The sequence below is a fragment of the Pangasianodon hypophthalmus genome, chromosome 17 (assembly GCF_027358585.1).
Source record: "Pangasianodon hypophthalmus isolate fPanHyp1 chromosome 17, fPanHyp1.pri, whole genome shotgun sequence".
In the NCBI taxonomy this organism is placed as follows: Eukaryota; Metazoa; Chordata; class Actinopteri; order Siluriformes; family Pangasiidae; genus Pangasianodon; species Pangasianodon hypophthalmus.
The window spans coordinates 14,083,171-14,103,547 of NC_069726.1; the positions used below are offsets into that span (position 1 = coordinate 14,083,171).

Below are 20,377 nucleotides of genomic sequence, written 5' to 3' on the forward strand. Positions count from 1 at the left end.
TGGCTTGGCAAAAGGAATTTTATTTAAAATTTCTCTATACTAGTTAAAGAAGATGGTCTCTGAATAGGGCAAGCTCTCACTGTATGTGGGGATTACAGAAATTAGCCCAGGTCAGTTGTGGTGAGTTCACATACTGAGCAATGCTGCCAAATTTGCTTAAGCCAAGAAGACACCATGACTTGATGCTTCTCTGTTTCTCGGGCACAAGACTGCAGTGTGTACTGCAAATATCCTCTTGGCTGATTCAGAGTACACACTGGGGCACTGGGTAATTAGGTTAAGGCTCAAACTGACACAGCTGTCAGTCATCCCAAGGGGTGGGCCATTGAATGATGAAGGTGGACGCACTGAGGCACCTGCCTAATTGGCTGGTAAATGTAGAGTGGTGGGGGCAGGAACCTCCATCAGCTACCTCCTCCATCTGTTTGGGGGGGGAAACAGACATTCCAAGTGTTGTCACATGTCATGATATATACTTGGGTGTGAGTAAATGGTAGATAAAGCAGGTCAATAAGTAAGGTAATTACTCACATCCGTAGACATTTGTCTTTCCCACCACTGGCCACTCTCTGGCCATCAGGACTCCAATCTACAGCGAAAACCTGAAAAACATTGATATCACATAACACTCTTGGCAAACATGAATAATATTAACACTAATTACAATAGTTTCTTTTGTGCAGGACACTTCCTAATGAAAATTACAAAAATAATAAGCAAATCAAATACGCACAAAAAAAGAAATGATCCTCTCACCTCGTCGGCATGCCCAGGCAGATCCACGCTCAGTTTGCCCGTCTTCACATCCCACACCTTCAATGTGCTGTCACTGCTCCCGCTCACCAACAGACGGCTGTCTGCTGACCACGCTACCTGATACACAGCGGCCACGTGGCCCCGGAGTGACGTTAAATACCTGCAGGAGGGAAATCACACAGCATGTGTGAAAAGTCCTACTTTTATACAGAACTTTATCTGTTCATGGGAATTATGTAGTGCCTCTCTCACATTCAGTATTGCTTCATGATTTTATAAAATAAAAAAGAAGCAAGAAATCTAGGAATAAGAGAGGGAACAGTCACAGAGAGATCTGTAGGCCAGAAATCTGGCCTGTATGATGGACAGTCTTGTCATATGAAGCCCCAGTACACTAAAACTGGAAGAGCTGACTGTATGAAATGGGATGTATGGACCATGAAGACCATGATGTGCTTCTATACTTAACTCGGCCGGATACAGGTAGCTAATGTCACTGTGAAGTGTGGCTGTAATGTGTGCTAAGCGCTTGATGTCTGAAGACTTTTGCAGCTTAATTCTTCTCTATTATTTCTGTTTACTTCTATGTTAATTCTTCTCTGTTATTTCTATTACTATACCCTATTACTTCTCTAAGAGATTTGCAATAGCCTAAGCTTAGTCTTACTTAAAGACTTTTAAGGAATACATGGAAAACAAAAAGCAGTGGAAAGAGATTTCTAGTTTCTTCTGGTTGAAGAACAGGTGATGCTGAAATTAGGACCAATGTAACTTGAGCGCCATCTACTGTATTTTCCTGGAATAAATGTCAGTATGATTTCACATATTATAGCCAATATGCATAAATATGACATTATACAATTCCTTTATGGTTCTCTGTTAACCCTAATTATATCAGAAGACAGAAATGAGGCACTGCAAAAAAATGTCATTCAACACAGTCCACATTAACATCAGATGTTAAAAAAAAAGTCAATAAAAATCTTATAAGAGTCTTATTTTAAGAATTTTACATGAATATTTTTTGTTTTGAAAATGCTTTTAAAGTTTGACCTATATGCATTATACAGATGATAATTTAAAAATTGTGTCATATATTTCATGTTATACGACATGAATGTTGCTAATTTTTTAAACAGAACTGCATCTTTAACCAAATAATTTAATACCCTGACAGTTAAAATCATGATACTGCATTGTAGAGGTATCACAGTGAATTTTTCTTGATTCCCACCCCTATTCCAGATCAACAATCCAAAAAAAAAAAAAAAAAAATCAGGTTCAGTTACATACTTGCCAGTCCTGCCGTCCCAGATCTTGATAGACTTGTCGAAAGAAGCGCTTGCGAGCAGTCGCGTGTCTGGGGAAAAGAGCACTTCATTGACCAGAGCCTGGTGTCCAGTCATACGGGCCACAGGCTTCTTCTCCTCTGCTGGATTCCACAGGAACAGTGTGAAGTCATCAGAACCTGACACCAGTCTCTCAGGAGCCTCACCCTGATTCAGAGACAATGCTCAATAAAGTGTAAAACTGCCATCAGATGAACTAAAATCTCATTACCATACACTTTGCACTTACTCTGACTTTCTTATATCGCTGCAATGCTCTCTCTTTGATTTCTTCCACTGTAGGATGCAACCAAATGAGCATTAATCCAAAGGTACATCAGGCTCCATGTGACTATTGTATTATTCATTATTTTAGTAGTATTTAATAAGAACACCCTTAACAACAAGCATACGCTATTATAAGAGTAAACCAGGGTGGCAGAAAAGTCGCTAATATTGCAGATTATATGCACTAAAAATCCTTTGAATCAGTGGGTTAAATATTTATTTTGAAGATTTAACTTGCTTGAGTTGTTGTTACTCCTTTGGATGTTTAACATGTATGGACTAGAAGAAATTGGAGCATGTTTTATAAGGAAAGCCTGTGAGTGCAGCATTGTTTATGCTTTTTTTCCCCCACAATTCACTGCCACATATTTAAAAAACATCCTGCAGGTGTGTTTTCTTTTTAGAGATCATGTCCGGCCCTGCGAGACCACTAAATTAGTGACTTAGAGTTTAAAATATGGACTTGATTAAAGTTCCTTTGTTAGATATTAAGTAAGTCTCAGACTGGTATAATATTCAGACCCCATAAACCCCACATTCATCTTTAAAGATTAATTACAAGCATGGTTAATCTTACATGAGCCGGTAAGGTCCTGAGGGTTGATGGTAGCAGTGGCTGGCTCAAAAGCTCCTGTACGGAGGACGTAGTCAGTGCTGAGGGCCAGCGTGTTCACCCAGTGAGCATGACCCTGCAACGTCCGACACTGAACCCCCTAGAGCAAGGAGAAATCCAACACATCTTTATTTAATTCAGTAAAAGACAGCTTAGCACTAATGAATTTTCTGTAAGAAAATGTAGTGTGGAAGAAGACTGTGCTGCAAATCTAACAGTCACATGTATATGTACATACACACAGATAAAGCATTTGCTCTTACATCTTTGGCCCTCCAGACTTTAACAGTCCTGTCCTGGGATGAAGTATACAAAAGGCCGTCCCCTCCCCATTTAACACAGGTCACTGACTGTGTGTGGCCCGTCAGGATCTTATCGCAGCGGCCCAGCACCGTGTCCCATATCCGAACCGAGCCATCTTTAGACGAGCTAGCCAAGTACCGGCACTCAGGGTTCCTTTGGCAGAGCGACAAAGTCAACACAGTTAGATGCAATACATGATAATATTAAAGAAAACAGGAATTAAATACATTATGGAGCAGATGGATGTGAAAAACAGTGCAATGAAGCTGTAAGAGTTCAGCTCTACTATTAAATATACTGCCAGTCAAACATTTTTGAAAACCCTATATTTTAACATTTTTGTTTAAACAACCTCACTTCAAATACTCCAAAATTTAAACATCTAATCAAGGAATAAATGAACTGACAAATATTCATCATTAAATGTTTACTGAATTGAGATATGTTAGAAATTAACTTTTTAATGATTTAGATCGAATCAAAATGGAAAAGACCATAAGATTTATCACTCTAATTAGGTACTTGTAACACACCACATATTTATGGTTTACAGTTAATAATACCACTGAATCTTTTATCTATAAGATTAATGCTTTTACTCTTCAAGTGTGCCTGCATTAATAAAGCACACATTTAGAGACCCATTAGGATCTGAGAGCATGCAGTTAATAAGTTCCACAAAGATTTAGCTTTCCTTATTTAATTGCTATTCTGTATCCTTTTGTTTGGTCTGTAATAGTGATTACGCTGTAATAAAACCTAATATACTCCAGATGTTCAACTTTGTGGGCAATGTAATAAAGCAATGAACTTTGCATTCGCATGCCACATTTGGACAATTCAAATTCCTTTGCTAGCTCACAGGACAAGTGAATGCATAAATGCCCTTGTCCAGTCTCATGTTTTGGTTCCTCATGTTTTGGTCATTTCACAAACAAATACAGATGACACAACAGAGTTCTTACTTACTTATTCTAAAGATAAATGCACATTATGGATACAATTATGGATAAATGCATATTTTTTAGACTAATGGTACTCTTATTCTTTGACCTATTGAACTAGTGAGGATGTGTTTTTGATAGAGAGTACAAAGCACTTCTGCTTGTTGTTCTGAATAAGGGCTAAATCTGCTAAATGCTGTTGATGTAAATGTAAATATTTATGCCTTTATGCTAATAAAACTTGAGAGTTAAGACATCTTGCAAACTAGATGGAAAATACAGCAGTGTTAACTAGATTAAAATCATAGTTACATAATTAACCCCCAAAATCTATATTTGGATAAATATAGTTAGTTAGTTAGTAAAATACACAAATACAGATATGGCATTAATATAATTAAGAGCATAGACAAGTGCCACATAATCAACAAATAAACAATTAGAGTGTGTTACACATGAAACAAAAACTGGTTTAAGGAGCACATTTTTCATCTGGTTATAACAGCAGCCCACTGACTCACTCGTTCAATGCAAGTGACTGATCCTCCCATACACGTGATCTTAATTCAGTTCGATTTTATGTGTATAGTACTTTTAACCATAGACATCATCACAAAGCAGCTTAAAGGAATCCAGATGTAGGGTTAGATTGTTAATGAGCAAGCTAGAGGCACCAGTCTTGTGGTAAAAAAAAAAGACTAAATGAAGAAAAAGCCTAGAGAGGAACTTCATTCAAAAAGGAACCCATCCTCTTCTGGGTGACTGGATAGTGAGATTATAAATCATTACTCTTCTAATGCTAGAAAGAGTCAAACAGTACTAAGTGTGTTAAAAGGATGTTCAGTATGAGCATATTGTGAATAAGAGTCCTGAGATGAACACAGGACAGGCTTTATGATTACAGCAGCAGGTTCAGCAGGTACAAGTCTATAGTATCCAGGTGAGATTGAAGCAAGGGGGAGACTTGGGCATACAATTTTGGGAAGTGCACATCTTTATCTGGATGTCAATATCTGGATAATGAACAACCTGATCTTGGCTTTGTGCATACACATTGGGTTTTTTAATGTCAACAAATGCATATGAAACCGTTGCTGATGGGTCCCTGTACATGTCAACATTTTAAACCCGCCAGCAATAACAGCATTTCCTGGCACAAATAACATGAAATACAGAACTTACAGGTGCAATGGCTCCCAACACAGCCAAGTGATCCATTTAGTGTGTCCGGTCAGTGTCTTTCCTATCTGCTGTCCTGTTACTGGGTCCCACAGGAGAATCTATTCAGATAATATGTATAAATTTATGGATTCTGTTGGTATTTTAAAGGCATAGCTGCTGTGTTTGAGTAGAGTAAACACTTACCTGACTGTTCTTACACCCTGATGCTAACTTCTTGCCATCTGGAGACCAGGCAATGGACAGAACCCAGTGTTTGTGTCCTTAAAGACATAAATAAAGCCTGTTAACCTCAGAACTTATATAAATAATGAGTTCTATTTAAAAAAATGGTTGTAGTCAACTGACCTTTGGCAGTGTGATGAGGAGTCTCTGTGGTCAGATCCCAAAATCTCACAGTTGTATCTCCAGAACCACTAGCCAGGTATCTAAAGACAGATTAAACACAGAGGAAGGATCCTTTAGGATCATCAAATTGTTCCACACAGGACAGTGTCAGTAATAAACCCTGATACTGGCTATGACAAAGTAAAACCCATTTCCTCACAACTCAAAACAAGGGCAGTTGTTGAGGCACAAAATAAATGTTTACACAAGACACATTTTTGTAGAATGCTTTGCTGAGTTCCTATGTCAAAGTTATTTGTAGTTGAAGCTCTAAATCTTATGATTTATGCTTTCAGAGACACGGCTGCTTTCTCAGAGGAAATCATTTGTGGTTATATGTTATCAGTATTGTCAATATAGCTCAAATAACTGTACATGCCTAGTGCCCATACATGGATGTAAGCAAGCAAGAAAGCAAGAGCGCAAGCAAATAAATAAATAAATAAATAAATAGGGAAAGAGTAAGTAACCATAATCAACTGCCCTTATAAGTGAGTTTGGAACTGCTGTTCATGGAACCACTGTCCCTCAGGACTTGAACATTCACTGTCTTGCCTAAAAGGCCCAGCAGAGAATATACTTCCTGCGTCAGCTGAGTAAGTACAGTTTATCACAGAAACTGTTGGCGAAGTTCTACACAGCCACCATTAAGATCATCACCTCAATAACAGCCTGATTCGGCTCTGCGACCAGTAATAAGCTGAACAGACTACAACATATTGTCAGGTCAGCTAAAAAGCTCATAAGAAGAACACTTTCCTCCTCAAAAACCTGTTCTCCTCCAGAACCAGAAAGTAAACAGAAAAAAATGATCACCAACCACTTGCACACATTTGTATATAGTATCCATTGTTCATAGCAAATGTGTGTTATATTGCCAGTGTTGTCTATGCCCCTGTCTTTGTTACCTTATTGTAATGTGTAATGCCTACAAGCACAAGTGCTCAACAGCTCAGTTCAAGTCCTTGTATATGATTCTGATTCTGTAGACATAATTTAGCTTGAAAAAATAAGGATTATTCCTTCTGTTCCACTCACTTCCCTGTGGGACTGAAGGCCACTGAGATGACGGCCTCGGTGTGGCCCTCCAGAGAACTGGTGCAGCGAGCCACAGCCCTCACGCGGAACACGGCCTGTGGCTGGTACACCACTGGCAGCACCTGCTCCGTTTCCACACCCAGAGTCTCCACACAAGCCCCCAGGGACGACACCACCTCAGCATCATGCACGAAGAACAACAGTGGCACCGGCTCTTCCTGAAGAGATCGAGAGAGAAAAGGAGTGACTTAAAACACACCACACTAAATTTTAAGGTAACGGTGTAGAATGATCACAACTCAAGTTCAAATAATAACAAATGAAAAACAAATGTGATGAATAAGTGTCTTGAGTTTTAGCTTTGAACAAATCACCAGTGTCTCCACATATCATGTATTACTCACCAAAACAAGGCAGTGTGATAAAGTCTATGTTGCAGTTACCTTCTGTAGCAGCGCATTACAGACCAGCTGCAGCTTATCCGGGGTTATGTTCAACGGGACATCAAAGGGAGATCCGAGAGGCTCGCCACCTTCATCCTGAAACTGGATTAACATGCGCTCCACGTCCCCGCTCATTTTAAAACACGCTCTCACCCTGTCTGTCAAAACAGGTGAGATAAGAGAGAGCATTTGTTGATACTGCGAAATTCTAGCACAATCCTCGATTCTCATAATGCACAAGAAAAACATGACAGTCATGCTTTAAAGGGGCAGTTTAAAATTTTTTGCAGACTTCCTATGCCTGCAGGGTGAACTGCAAATGTAGTGATATAATTCAGTGGCCCCTTAACTGACCCTATCCCCTCTACTGAAAGTACTTATTCCTTATGAGTTGCCTTTTAAGGAAATGCCCTTTTTCAGCTGGGGGTAGAGCTAATTTCTGGGCCAGAAAAATGTAAACAGAAGCCTGGAAAGGAGAAACTAGCCAGATCAACTACATGGTGATACTGTATATTAGTTTGCCTAAGGTATCTCTGAAATTCTCTGATTATGATAGGTGTAAAATGAAAAATGACAAACTACACCTTTAATAAGTTAAACTTATTAGCTTATTAAGTAAGTTACTTGTTAGTATGCTGTTTTCCATCTTTGAGTATGCCATAACTAACTTTTCTTTCCTTTTTTCCCCACTTTTTTGTTATAGATCTATTGACGATGCTCTAAGCATGCTTAGAAATGATGTAATGCATCACCAATTCCTAGATCAAGACCTGATAAACATGATAAACTAATATACAGAACATTGACAGCTTGCTACCGGGTTTATACAGGTTTATACAGGATCTTCATTCACCTTAACACTAAACAAGAGATAACGTACTGCACTAATGTACTAAAGAAGACATCAACTCAAATAAAACAAATGATTACATTATCGCAGTGAATTTACCTTCCACACGTGCGGTGTTCCTTCGGAGGGTGCTGGAAAATGACGTGTACGTCACGACTGACACGTCACAAGCCTGCGACAGTTTTAAAGTGAAGTAACAGCTAGCTGCTTTCTACAGGCTGAGCTGAAGTCAGGGAAGTAAACGCTAAACAAAATCACAACATGGGTGGCAAAAATAAGCAAAGGACGAAAGGAAATGTTCGGGTAAGGCAAAATGAAGTTGTTTACAGGCTTGTTCAGGTAAAAGGGTCGATAGCTTGACTGTTCTAGCCGGTTAGCAGGCTGGTTAACGTGGTGTGATGGTAAAGTGTGCTACTTCCAGTCTAGTGTTCTGCCAGGTTCCGGATTTTGGCACACTTTTAGTACGATAGTATAGTATAATAGACTACATTAAAAAAAAAATCTAGATTAAAAATACTAAATTTGTCAGTGTTTAAGTCTGTAGGTAGACATATTAGTCCCACATAGTTATTTAAGGCTTTTAAAACTGGTAAGCAAAAAATACATACATAGTGAAACAAGAAAAATATAACGTCAGCTGATTAGCTTAATAACCAATCAGGTTTTGACCAGCCGATATCGAAGCGACGCAACAATGACGTCATGATGCAAACTCGCGAAAGACCTCGTGTAACTTGTCCCAAAATGGCACTCATACAAAACTTATACAAAAATGCTTACAAAGCTCCACCCAAGAAAACAAACTGTTAGCAGAAATAGATGTACTGAAATACATTTGTTGTATTCAAAACACAGCTGTGGTGGATGAGCACCAGAGCTATATTTCTGAATAATGATGCTGTGCATCAGTGACACCATATAATATATGGCATAAAGCCTTGTCATACATCTCCTTTCCTTACTATTTCAGCCATCCAGCAGTGGCAGAGCTGCCGAACTCTTAGCTCGGGAAAATGGAGTGGTTCCTGGATTTGTTGGATTTGGGGTTTCGACCTCAAATGACCTGGGATATGTGCCTGCGGTCCATGGTGCTGAGGAAATAGACAACCTGGTGGATGCTGATTTTCGTCTGGTTTTAAGGAAATTGTCCAAGAGAGATGCAGTCACAAAATTAAAGGTGAATATAATTTTGCATGTGGTATTGTGTCCTTTGTTTGAATCATCTGTAGTAACTGAAACGATTAAGAATCTCAAGGCACTTGTTGCACATGGCCAATAAACCTATCCTGAATCTAGAATCTCGAGATGGAAAGCTGTGTAGATTCTCTATGCAGCTGATCTCTGAAATAACCCTGTCCTTGCAGGCTGTACAAGAATTTGGAACAATGTGTCAAGAGCGTGATTCAGACATAGTCAAAGGAGTTCTTCCATACTGGCCACGTATATACTGCAAAATATCAATGGTAAGGCTTTGTGCTTTAATATTATTTATTTATTTGTGTTAACATCCTATATAACTTGCACTTATACACTTATTGTCCACTTTATTCGGAAAACACCTGCACACCTGCCGTTGCTGACCTATTCACATCAAAATCCAGAATGAGGAAAAAAAAATGTAATGTCAGTGACTGTGGCATGGTTGTTCGTGCCAAAGCAGGTTTGTGTATTTAAAACTGCTGATCTCCTGGCATTTTCATGCACGACAGTCTCTAGAGTTTAAACAGAATGGTGCAAAAAAAAAAAAAAAAAAAAAAAAAATCATTCAGGGAGTGGCAGTTGTACAGGACTAAATGCCTTGTTGATGAGAGAGGAGAATGGCCAGACCTCATTGCGTTACACTCCTGTCAGCCATGAAACCGGAATCTGAGGCTACAATGGGCAGAGACTCACCCAAACTGTACAGTTGAAGATTGGAAAAAGACCAGACAATGATTTTTCCAATGTTCAACTACCAAGTTTACGGTTGTACAGAGTGGTTATTTGAGTCACTGTACCCTTCCTGCGAGCTTGAACCAGTCTGGCCATTCTCCTCTGACCTCTTTCATCAACAAGGCATTTCTGCCTGTAGAACTGCTGCTCACTGGTTGTTTTTTATTTTTCACTCCATTCTGTGTGTAAACTATAGAGACCATTGTGCACAAAAACCTCAGGAGATCAGCAGTTTCTGAAAGTCTGGCACCAACAAACATGTCATGGGCAAAGTCACATTTTTCCTCCAGTCTGATATTTGATGTAAAGGTCTTGACCTGTATCTGCATGATGATATGCACTGAGCTGCTGCCACATAATTAGCTGATTGGATAATTGCATGAATGAAAAGGGGTACAGGTGTTCCTAATAAAGTGGATGGTGATTGTATATGGCGTATACATATGATACCAACTGTTCCGTAGTTATAACACTGATATTACACTGATATTGTGTTAGGATCATGACAGACGAGTTCGAGAAGCCACACAGCAGGCATTTGAACAGCTTATTCTGAAAGTCAAGCGGAACCTCGCCCCATACCTGAAGGGAATAATGGGCCACTGGCTAATAGCTCAGTGTGACTCTTATTCCCCTGCTGCTTCTGCTGCTAATGTCGCCTTCCAGGCTGCTTTCCCCCTCAACAAGCAACCAGAGGCACTCAGCTTCTGCAAAGATGAAGTGCTGAACGTAAGTCTAAGTAATATGATTCACAAATATGTGTATTATTATGCTAAGGCATAATTCACTGTCCATGGGAATGGCCTAATCATAAGGAGCGCTGTGCTATTACACATGCTTTTCTATTTTCTTTCCCTTAGGTGCTCCAAGACAATCTGCTCAAGGAAACAGCCGACACACTCAGTGACCCACAGTAAGTGTAAACAAGTCATTTATAAATGTCACCTGTAAAGCCTTTTCCCCACAAAATATCATCTATATATATATATATATATATATATATATATATATATATATATATATATATATATAATATACAGTACATTATTTTTAGTAATGCTAAATTATTATTGCATTTCTATTTCCATAATTTGGAGTTCTTTGTGCCAGTTCAGCTGAATGTGATGTTCATGTGCAGGAGCATACCAGAAGAGGAACGACAGGCAAAATATATGCGTGTGCTGACCAGCTCGCTGCTGGCTCTCAAGAAACTGCTTATGTCCTTATCCATATCTGATCGTGAGGCTCTCAGTCAGCGGCTCGCACACATAATCTCACAGGGGAAATTCTGGAAGTACAGCAAACACAAAACCCCACAGGTGAGCTCGATAAGGTGCAAAAAAAAAAAAACAACAACAAAAAAAACCCTGCTCTAAACCTTTTTAGCATTATATATAATTTACTTTAATTTACACAATTAAAAGAGACTGTTGAGTGATGAGTACCAAGCTGGAAGTTGTGTTGTCTCCTCTAGGTCAGAGGGGCGTTCTTTAAGGCGGTAGCTGCTCTGTGTGAACTCACACCTCAGCTTATTCAGACTGAAGCCGCACGAGCTTGTTCTGCCGTACTCCTCAGTATCGATGACTCGGACCCTGTTGTGTTGCCGCCGCTGTGGGAAGCTGTTCTGCACGTTATTTCCAGCATACAGGTCAGGCCCTTTGTATGAGTGATGGTTCTGTTTTAGTTACATTCACTGTGTTTGTAGTGGGAAACTGTTGGGATGAGAATGTAGATGTAGATCCCTAATGAGCAAGCCAGAGGCTTTTATAGCCAGATGGCTATAAAAAAATCTCATTGAAATAAAATGAGAAAAAACCTTAAGAGGAACCAGACTCAAACCTTCTGCGTAGTAAGATTATAAATCATAGAGAAAAGGAAAACAGAGCTAACTGTGTTGAAATGAGGTTTATTATGAGCATATTGTGCAGAGTGCTGGGAGAAGCATAGTACAGTGTTCATGATTACAGCAGCAGTTCTTAGAAGGTGCAAGTCAAGTTTAAATCATTATGTTTTATTGGAACATTGCCATCTTTAGTCGGTGTGTTAGTACAGTAAAATAATGAACTGCTCTGGGTTCCATAATGTAAATACTCTGACCAAAGCCACAGTTATGCCACCAGAAGTATGAATTTGCAAAAAAAAATAGTTCCTCATGTTTGTTATTCAAATAAATTGCTAATTGTTGTATGAACCGAATTACTAATAATATTTCCAACTTTATAATTCAGGTCTCAAGATTGCACAGTTAATATTAGGACTTGAGCACCATTTCTTGGATTTTAATGTGGATTTTCTCTGACAGTAAGTTAAAGCGCTAGATTATCCCTCATCAGTTCCTCAATATTCTGCAGGACTGTTGGACTCATGTGAATGCTCAGAAGGGTGTGCTGCCCAAGCTTTGGGCTCTGTTGAGAGAAGGGGGACGGGGCCTGGCCACCTCCCTGCACCCCAACATGCTTCCATTTATCAGCAAACTGCCAGGAGAGGTCACTGAGCCCAAACTCGACTTCTGTAGCACATTCTTCTCTTCCACTATACAAGGGTGAGACACCTGTATCACTGTATCACTTAAATCAATGATTTGCTTTAGATGCTTTTGACAAATGCTTTTGATCTAATATGATTTAGACCTGTCTAAATAAATGTTAGATAATGTTGCTTATAACACGGTCCTGTAGGATTCTCAAATCTGATTGGCCAGAAGGTCTTCATTAATTTTCTATAACAGAAGTTCTGACGATAGATCACATAATTATATTAATGCGCTCCTTCTGCTGTTATCGTTTCTATTGCTGCATTCGACTGACTTTGGAAGTGGCTCGGAATGACGTCATTTCTGACCTCTGCATGTTCAAGTTACAAAGTGAGGAAACAAAACATGGACGTCTCCACGATCGTCTTTTGTTAGCAACAAGCTAGCCAGCAATCTGTGATGAATGATGCAGATTTTCCTCCTCAAAACAGCGATCTGTATAGTCATAATTTTATAATCATAATTAGAGTTAAAAAGTGAATATGTTTGTATGTTGTTTGATCTAAAGCAAATACTTGTATATACAGTACAACTCATTTAAAGGTAAGAAGTGCTACTTTGTTTACTGCTGATGCTGTGCACAGCCATGTTGATTTGATGTCACTTGGTGAACTTGGAGGACCTTGAAGTTGAGGAGACCATCCTGAACTTCTGAGTAGGAATTTGGAGTACAAGTGCTTTGTTTTTTCTTGCTTGGAGGTCAGATATGTCAAGCCATAACCTCTAGACAAATGCAGCATAAAGTAACAACTCATCTACAGGCATTGTATGGTAGACATTCCACATATTCCAAAGTTAGTAACATAAATTTTTGAAAAGCATGCTGTTATTTAATATAAGGGAGACATTTATTTATCTCCAGTGCCAGGACTGGACAGTCAGAGATAAAGCTGTTCTGCCACTAAGGATGGAGAATTTTGAGGTTTCTTGGCAACAAGGTTCATTGTTTAATCTTATAAACTCCAAGATAAAATGAGGGAATGGCTGTTTATGGCTGCCATACCATAAGTGATAATAGGAACTTTTGGTTCCATGATCATTCCGCAACATGAAATTTAAGTATAAATGGATAAAAAGTTCCTTGTGTCATTCTTTAATAAATAAAAAAATTAATCGTTGTTTAACAGTTCTGTGATCTAAGAGAAAGAAAACACTTTGAATGCTATAATACTATGCTGTTAACGGTCCCCTACTACATTACATGTCCTTACACAATATAGTCAGCCTCAAATGCATTAATTCACACTGCTGAATTAAGATTAAATGTCTCCAGACTGTGTCTGTGAGAGTCTCACTGTCTGATATGTGCTGTAGTCTTTCCAGTGAGCGTGCATTAGTCAGCCCTTCAGAGTGTGCAGCCATCGTCTTTGCTACTATGGAGTGCCTCCGTTTTCTTCTTCTACAGAATGCAGGAGAGGAGCCAGAGCAGCGAGCAATCCAGAACATGCTCATCTCAGAGCAGGTGAGTGGCTTTAGGGCTGTGTGCGTCGGTGCAGTACTGCTGATCAGGGATGTCCTCCTTTCCCAGGTCTTACTCCTACATTCAGCTGAATCTTTGCTGAGCCTTACCCTGTTTTGTTTATCAAAGGTTTTGAATCTGGTTTTTCAGCTATGAAGTTTTCAATGACACGGGTAGAAGATGGACCATGTGAAATTAAGTTATTTTGTGAAGCAGTACATTTGAAATTTTAGAAAGGGGTAAAGAAACAGGTCTCATAACAATTAGTGATCCATTTCACCTATATGGGTTAAAAAAGACTTGAGTATGCACTAGAGGTCAGGCAAATATAAGTTTATTTACTTTTTAAGAATAAAATTTTTTTGTGAGTACGATTTTCTCTCCTTGAGATGCTCGGAAAAGAGATGCAGTCAGGTACAAAACAAAAATGTAAATGAATATATAACTTTTCCTATAGCAACCCAGCATGTGAATTTACTCAAAACGTGTTCAATTATAAAAGGTGAAAAGTTCTACCAAACTTGCTAGCTAGCTACATAATTTAGTTACAGTTTCTAAGATATGATTGGTCAATTGCTGTTTAGTGACAGGGTTTAGAAAAGAGTTAATTGAACTTTTTATGAAATAAAGAGCTTTTAGTTTCTTTGCTCATATGTTAATTGCAGCGTTGGTGTAGCTATTTAATATATTGCCTTTTTTGTGATTTACACAGATAAACAGTTGCTCCATTGCAGACCCTTTCATAAAGAATAACAGTTTTGTTTGTGCCTCTTTTTCACCTCTGCTTTATTTCTTTTCCCTTCTCTTTTTGCAGCTCCTGCCTTTGATAGACAAAGCTCTTAGAATCCGTGCATTGCAAAGCGGGCCTCTGTTCCCTCAGATCACTGAGATGCTAGTCTCATGGGAGAAGCGAGCAGTCGGGAATGAGGCCACCACTTTCCTCAGACTTCTGGCAGATTTCTGGGAGGGTTTAGGCAGCCTTTGTGTGCACTATGTGGACCATGAGGAGCAGCAGGTTGAGCAGGTGGTGCTGCAGGGCATTGCCTCACTGTTGCAGATCATGCAGAATCCAGGCAGTGACTGCACCAAACAAGGGAAGAGAAAGAAAACTGTAAAGGTCTGCTTCTCTGAGGAGGAGGTGAAAGGGCAAGTGGAGGAAAACCTGAGCCAAACTCCAGAGGTGGAGATCTTACAGGTGCAGGAGAAGCAGGATTCTCCCCTGACGAGCAGCCACCTACTGGAGCTGGTGTGCCAGCTGGCTGAACTGAACATGGTGTATGTGAGTGAGCGTGACTCGGAGAGGCACCTGCACTTCCTGGCTCTGTTGCTGCAGGCTTTCCCAAAGGCCCAGGTGTTCCAAGGGCTGCTGAAACAAGACGATGGGAAGACAGAGGTGGAACTGGAGGCTGAGCTGTCAGAAAATCCAGCCATCCGTTTCCTCCTGCAGAGGGTGGTGGTGTGGCTCAGGCAGGATGAAAGGAAAGACACAGACTTCCTGGTGGACATGGTGTTCAGTTCTTTGCAGTGCTGCAGCTCGAATGCAGAGCAGACTCTTGTACTCAACCACATCACCGTAAGACCAACTAATGAAGCTACGTGGCCAAAATTTTGTAGACATCTGAACATCACACCCATATGTGCCTTCCCCAGACTGTTGCCAAAAAGTTGGAAGCACACAATTGTATAAGTAGTCTTTGTATAGTACAGTTTCCCTTCACTGGGACCAAACCTGTTCCAGCATGACAATGCCCTTGTGCACAAAGCAAGCTCCATGAAGACATGGTTTGCCAAGGTTGGTGTGGAAGAAATCAAGTGGCCTGCCCAGAGCCCTGACCTCAACCCCACTGAACACCTTTGGGATGAATTGGAATGCCAGCATACCCCAGGCCTCCTCACCTGACATCAGTGCCTGATCTCACTAATACTCTTGTGGCTGAATGGACAAATCCCTACAGTCACGCTCCAAAATATAGTAGAAAGCCTTCCCAGAAGAGTGGAGGTTATTATATCAGCAAAAAGGGGAATAAATCTGGAATGAGATGTTCAAAAAGCACGTATGGGTGTCATGGTCAGGTGTCCACAAACTTTGGGCCATATAGTACATCTTCCAGTGGATCTAGTCAGAAGACACTTTGCTCATTTTGCTCAGATGTGTGTTTTTTCCTTTTTTTCCTTTCCATGTAGGTGGACTTAAAATGGGGTGTTATTCTGCAGATTATCCAAAAGGTATGTTGAGAGGGTAATGGAGTGTAGGGGTGGGGTATATCACGTTTGGATGGTTACGGAATATATCACATCACAGATTGCACATTTTCATGAAAATATGATCTAAAATAAGTTATGACTCTTTGACATAAATATAAATAAAATAAGTTACTATTTGGAAAACTATTTGGTGGCATCATGCAAAAAAAAAAAAAAAAAAGTAAAATTTGAGAGGCTCACAGTTGCTCTGCTATGCCACATGGCGTAAAAATATGATGCTTAGTTTATGCTTGATAGATATGTACAGGCCCAAGGTGGCACACATTCCAAATGGTGCTTTGGTGATTATCAGTCACGATGAAAGATTTTTTAGCACAATGGCTGCCTTTTCCTTCAGCCACTGAAAACATAAACCACCAAGTCAGAATGCTCATGCTCTAACCCATTTTAGCAGCTTAGCAGTAAGTAGGTCTAATGTTTTAAGTTGCTCAACTATGATAGTGATGGATTTGAAAACCACTGCTGTTTCACACGTCTACCATTGTTTCCATTGGTGCAGTCATATTTTTGTGATAATATTCTGAGCTTTATGAAATGTGTAGTAGTAGTAGTAGTAGTAGTAAGTAAAGGTAACAGGACTTGCTGAAACCTGTTGATGATGATATTATTAGTACAAAATATTAGTCAGTGTCGTTCCAGTCAGTTTTAATTTTAGACTTTTGGCGTATTTACATGAAATGGGTTCTGACTTTGAGGAGTCTGTAACACATTTGTGTAAAAAGAACCACAGCCCATTTTGCTCCAGAGTTTAGACCTGCACCTTTTACTTTTCCGTCATGGAAACAAGTGATGTAGCTATACCTTTTTAATTGGTGTTTTGTGTGTTTGTGTGGTGTGTGTGTGTCAGGCATGTGCTGATGCTGGGCATTTGGAGGTGTGTGCAGGTTGGTTAAGAGGGTCTGTGTTAGGTGAGCGTATGGTAAGACTGGCTGGTGAGCTGTGTGCTATGGGGCTGAAAGGTTCTCCCTCTGCATCATCTGCCTTGGACCAACATAACCACAGCTGGCGCCTCATTAGTCTGGCACTATCTCAGCAGCATAATGATGATGGTAAACGCACACAGACAAAAATACACACTGAGTAATCATTATGCTTGTGTGTAACTCTATATCACTTATATTACTCTGGGACTCTGTTCGTATGTATGTTGATAATGTGTTACATTCTGCTAATTATATTTTCTAACTTGACATTTCTCTGTGTATCAATAGTGAGTAATAAATTGGTCTTATAACTCATATTTTAATTTACTGTCCCATTTTCTCTCCTCCAGAGTCTCTGATAGGAAAGGTATACGTAGAACAGATCATTGAGCAGCTTCATGCTACTTTATCCGAGGCGAAGGGCATGTCTGATGCTGGCAATATGGAACCTCTGGTCTCATTCATATCCGATGTAGCCTTTAACTTCTTCTCATCAATAAAAGGCTGTCTCCTGCTGGCTGCCGCCGAGGACCTGCTGTTCACTATCTTCCAGCTGTGTGCTCAGGATCAGATGAAAACACACCTCTCGGGTAACTTTCTGCCTCCTCACTTATTTTAGCTGTTAAATGCAGACACAGTTTTGGCACATTGGCTGCATGTCACACTTTGAAAAATGAGGATTAAAGAGAAAAACAACATGACGTCACAAAACACATAATTTTTGTGATTAGATATAGATATTAGATCTGGAACCGAGATAGACTTCATTCGGATTTTTGCTTGCTTGTTTTTCTCATCTGTAATCATGCCTTGTCTCTTCTACATTGTAAAAACTGTGCTTGCTGTTATCCATCCATTTTGTCCAAACCAAAGTATGCAATACTTACATTTTTGTGTAATGTAATTGCTATTTTGGCTGGACAGTGTATACTTACTTCTAGTTTCTTGTCCAAAAAAAAAAAATTACTTTTCATTTTACTTTAGGAAAAAAAAAACAACGCTGAACAGTGCTTCAGTGTGTATTCATAATTACTTCATCTCCCAGTTCTGCTTAACTTGCTTATCTTATTTGACTTTGATGTTAGTGTGAACTCTGAAAATTAAAGTGTGTGTGTGTGTGTGTGTGTGTGTGTGTGTGTGTGTGTGTGTGTGTCAGACACTCTGCGGGAGAAGCTGAAACATGCATACACTGTTGGAGTGCACTCATTGGTCACGCACTTGGGGGCAGGTGTAACAAAGGGTACCATCCTCCACAGTGCTGCAGTCTGGGCTAAAAACCAACTTCTCACCTCTCCTCTCAATGTGAAAAGGTACCACTCACCAACAGTTCTCTCTTTATGCCCTTGAGTATTCTGAGATATACTGTATGTGTGATAACCTCTGAAAACCCTTGACAGGGTGAAATTATATACAATATTTTGTTTTGAAAATGGGGTTTTCTGACTGAAATATGTTTCTTTTTTGCTCATATCTCAACCACCATTTAAAAATTTCAATAATAATGCCCCTTATTTTTATTGCAATCGCAACAGTGGGGTACAGGGTTTACATTAGTGCAGGATAATGGGGAGGTTTACATTAATATCCAGCCTGAATGTCCTATTTTCCAGAGGTAAAAGTACAGGTATAGCAGTTTAAATCGTAACTCTAGCAAACAAGAGTGCTATGTAATGTGTGGTTGTTAGTTAATGTGTAAGAATATTGGCACCATTCATCTAAATTAGCAAAAGAACTGTAAATAAGACGAATATAAGCAATTAGTGCAGAGGTGGCACCACACTTCCAAAAGTGGTAGTGATTCAATAAATATCTGTTATCATGTCCACATGATATGAGTAGTTTGAAACAGTTAAGCTGTTTATCAGCTGGGGCGTTTGTTTATAGCTATGCATAGACTGACTGGCATTTCTTTTGTCATAATTGAATATATGTCTTAATTTATGGGTTTATGTTAGCTTGCTTTCTTTATTTTTCATATTATTTAGTTAAGGCTAATAATATGAAAGTCTGGTTTTCACAAAATTTTCAATTTTTCCCTAAAAATAAAAAAAGAGGCTGTGAATGTGGCACACGTGCATCACTGTCATTTTGACAGCCAGTGTCTGATCACAAGCTGAACTGATTAGGCTCATGTCCATTATACTCTGGCATGTAACTATCCAAAAACATGACCAAAGATTGACATTCACTGTGTGAGCAAACCAGTTAGCTAGCAAGCCACAAAAAATGGCACATATTAAGCTTTTCATGGTCTTAACAACAAATCATTGGTCAGAAGATTAGCAAGAATTAAACAAATGCACTCCTGAGAGCTCCTGTGCCACCATTTGCTTGTTTAGTTTTGCTGCAGTGAAGTGTTTGGGGGAAAAGCTAGAGACAGGGAAATTCACTTTAGTCTTCTTGTACGCAAAAATAAAATCATGATAATGATTAAAATGTTTGATGTAATATTCAAACTAACACATGTCTGTGTTAGAAAAAACCAACAATTATCTCCAAAAATATCTCCTGGGATGTTTTTTTTTTCTTAAAAGATTAGTCATTTAAAGGCTTAAACATTTAAAGAAATCAAAGGGAAAAGCTATCCCATACTAAGTTCCTTTATCTATTTGTTTAATTCTTGCTAATCTCCTAACCAATGATTTGTTGTTAAGACCATTAAAAGCCTAAAATTTGGCCACAGTGACATCAGAGTGTTTTACCCAGATCGCTAAATGAATCAAGAACAGAGGTTTTGATAGAAATGCTCAACCCATGCCTATAGATCAGCATAACATTTTGTGAGTTGATAATGATGTGTGATTGGAGTTGATCAATAATCAAGTTTCAGTTTACACAGTGTGTTCCATAACTAAACTGTCTAACTTTAACAGTATTATTTATCTGATTCTGCTCTAAGTTATATAGAGATTCATGTGAAGATTCATCTCCCTCTTATTATTGTGCTGTTAAGCTGAAGAGTGATCATGTATGTGCTGTGTGCAGTCTGCAGGTTCTGGTGCAGGCGGTACAGAGCTTAACTGACACTCTAGCTACTGCCCAGATGAGCGACTGTCTGCTGTCTCAGTTCATCTGCTGTCTTACTCCAACAAATGAGGAGTGGGCCAAGCTCAGAGAAACTCTGTCACCTCAGGTA

At 39.4% G+C, this 20,377-nt stretch overlaps 2 protein-coding genes across 2 annotated transcripts in view; one reads left to right on the forward strand and one right to left on the reverse strand.

Moving 5' to 3' along the window:
* Nucleotides 1–8,352, reverse strand: nle1 (notchless homolog 1 (Drosophila)). Its single transcript, XM_026941711.3, has 13 exons — nucleotides 8,229–8,352; nucleotides 7,280–7,437; nucleotides 6,837–7,054; nucleotides 5,760–5,839; nucleotides 5,598–5,674; nucleotides 5,415–5,512; nucleotides 3,249–3,441; nucleotides 2,950–3,085; nucleotides 2,335–2,381; nucleotides 2,050–2,252; nucleotides 757–916; nucleotides 532–602; nucleotides 1–421 (listed from the first exon to the last, which is right to left on the reverse strand). The coding sequence occupies exons 2-13, from the start codon at nucleotides 7,412–7,414 to the stop codon at nucleotides 409–411; spliced, it is 1,431 nt and encodes a 476-aa protein (XP_026797512.1). The 5' UTR covers nucleotides 7,415–7,437; nucleotides 8,229–8,352; the 3' UTR covers nucleotides 1–408.
* Nucleotides 8,300–20,377, forward strand: part of ltn1 (listerin E3 ubiquitin protein ligase 1) — a 24,981-nt gene continuing 12,903 nt past the window's right edge. The window contains exons 1-15 of the mRNA XM_034312338.2: nucleotides 8,300–8,432; nucleotides 9,100–9,306; nucleotides 9,494–9,592; nucleotides 10,560–10,790; nucleotides 10,922–10,974; nucleotides 11,200–11,380; nucleotides 11,536–11,709; nucleotides 12,413–12,603; nucleotides 13,909–14,056; nucleotides 14,868–15,626; nucleotides 16,238–16,279; nucleotides 17,166–17,367; nucleotides 17,592–17,831; nucleotides 18,398–18,551; nucleotides 20,227–20,374. Of these exons, the coding sequence (XP_034168229.2) occupies nucleotides 8,391–8,432; nucleotides 9,100–9,306; nucleotides 9,494–9,592; nucleotides 10,560–10,790; nucleotides 10,922–10,974; nucleotides 11,200–11,380; nucleotides 11,536–11,709; nucleotides 12,413–12,603; nucleotides 13,909–14,056; nucleotides 14,868–15,626; nucleotides 16,238–16,279; nucleotides 17,166–17,367; nucleotides 17,592–17,831; nucleotides 18,398–18,551; nucleotides 20,227–20,374 (2,871 nt within the window). The 5' untranslated portion in view covers nucleotides 8,300–8,390. The remainder of the gene's footprint in view (nucleotides 8,433–9,099; nucleotides 9,307–9,493; nucleotides 9,593–10,559; nucleotides 10,791–10,921; nucleotides 10,975–11,199; nucleotides 11,381–11,535; nucleotides 11,710–12,412; nucleotides 12,604–13,908; nucleotides 14,057–14,867; nucleotides 15,627–16,237; nucleotides 16,280–17,165; nucleotides 17,368–17,591; nucleotides 17,832–18,397; nucleotides 18,552–20,226; nucleotides 20,375–20,377) is intronic.

Bases quoted from the DNA above. Each gene is read 5' to 3' on its own strand.
- nle1 (XM_026941711.3), bottom strand. From the start codon at position 7,414: ATGAGCGGGGACGTGGAGCGCATGTTAATCCAGTTTCAGGATGAAGGT. The intron at 5,675-5,759 runs GTCAGTTGACTA...TATGTCTTTAAG, and splicing joins TCCTCATCACACTGCCAAAG to GACACAAACACTGGGTTCTG. The intron at 3,442-5,414 runs GTAAGTTCTGTA...GCTCTGCCAAAG, and splicing joins TGTTGGGAGCCATTGCACCT to GAACCCTGAGTGCCGGTACT.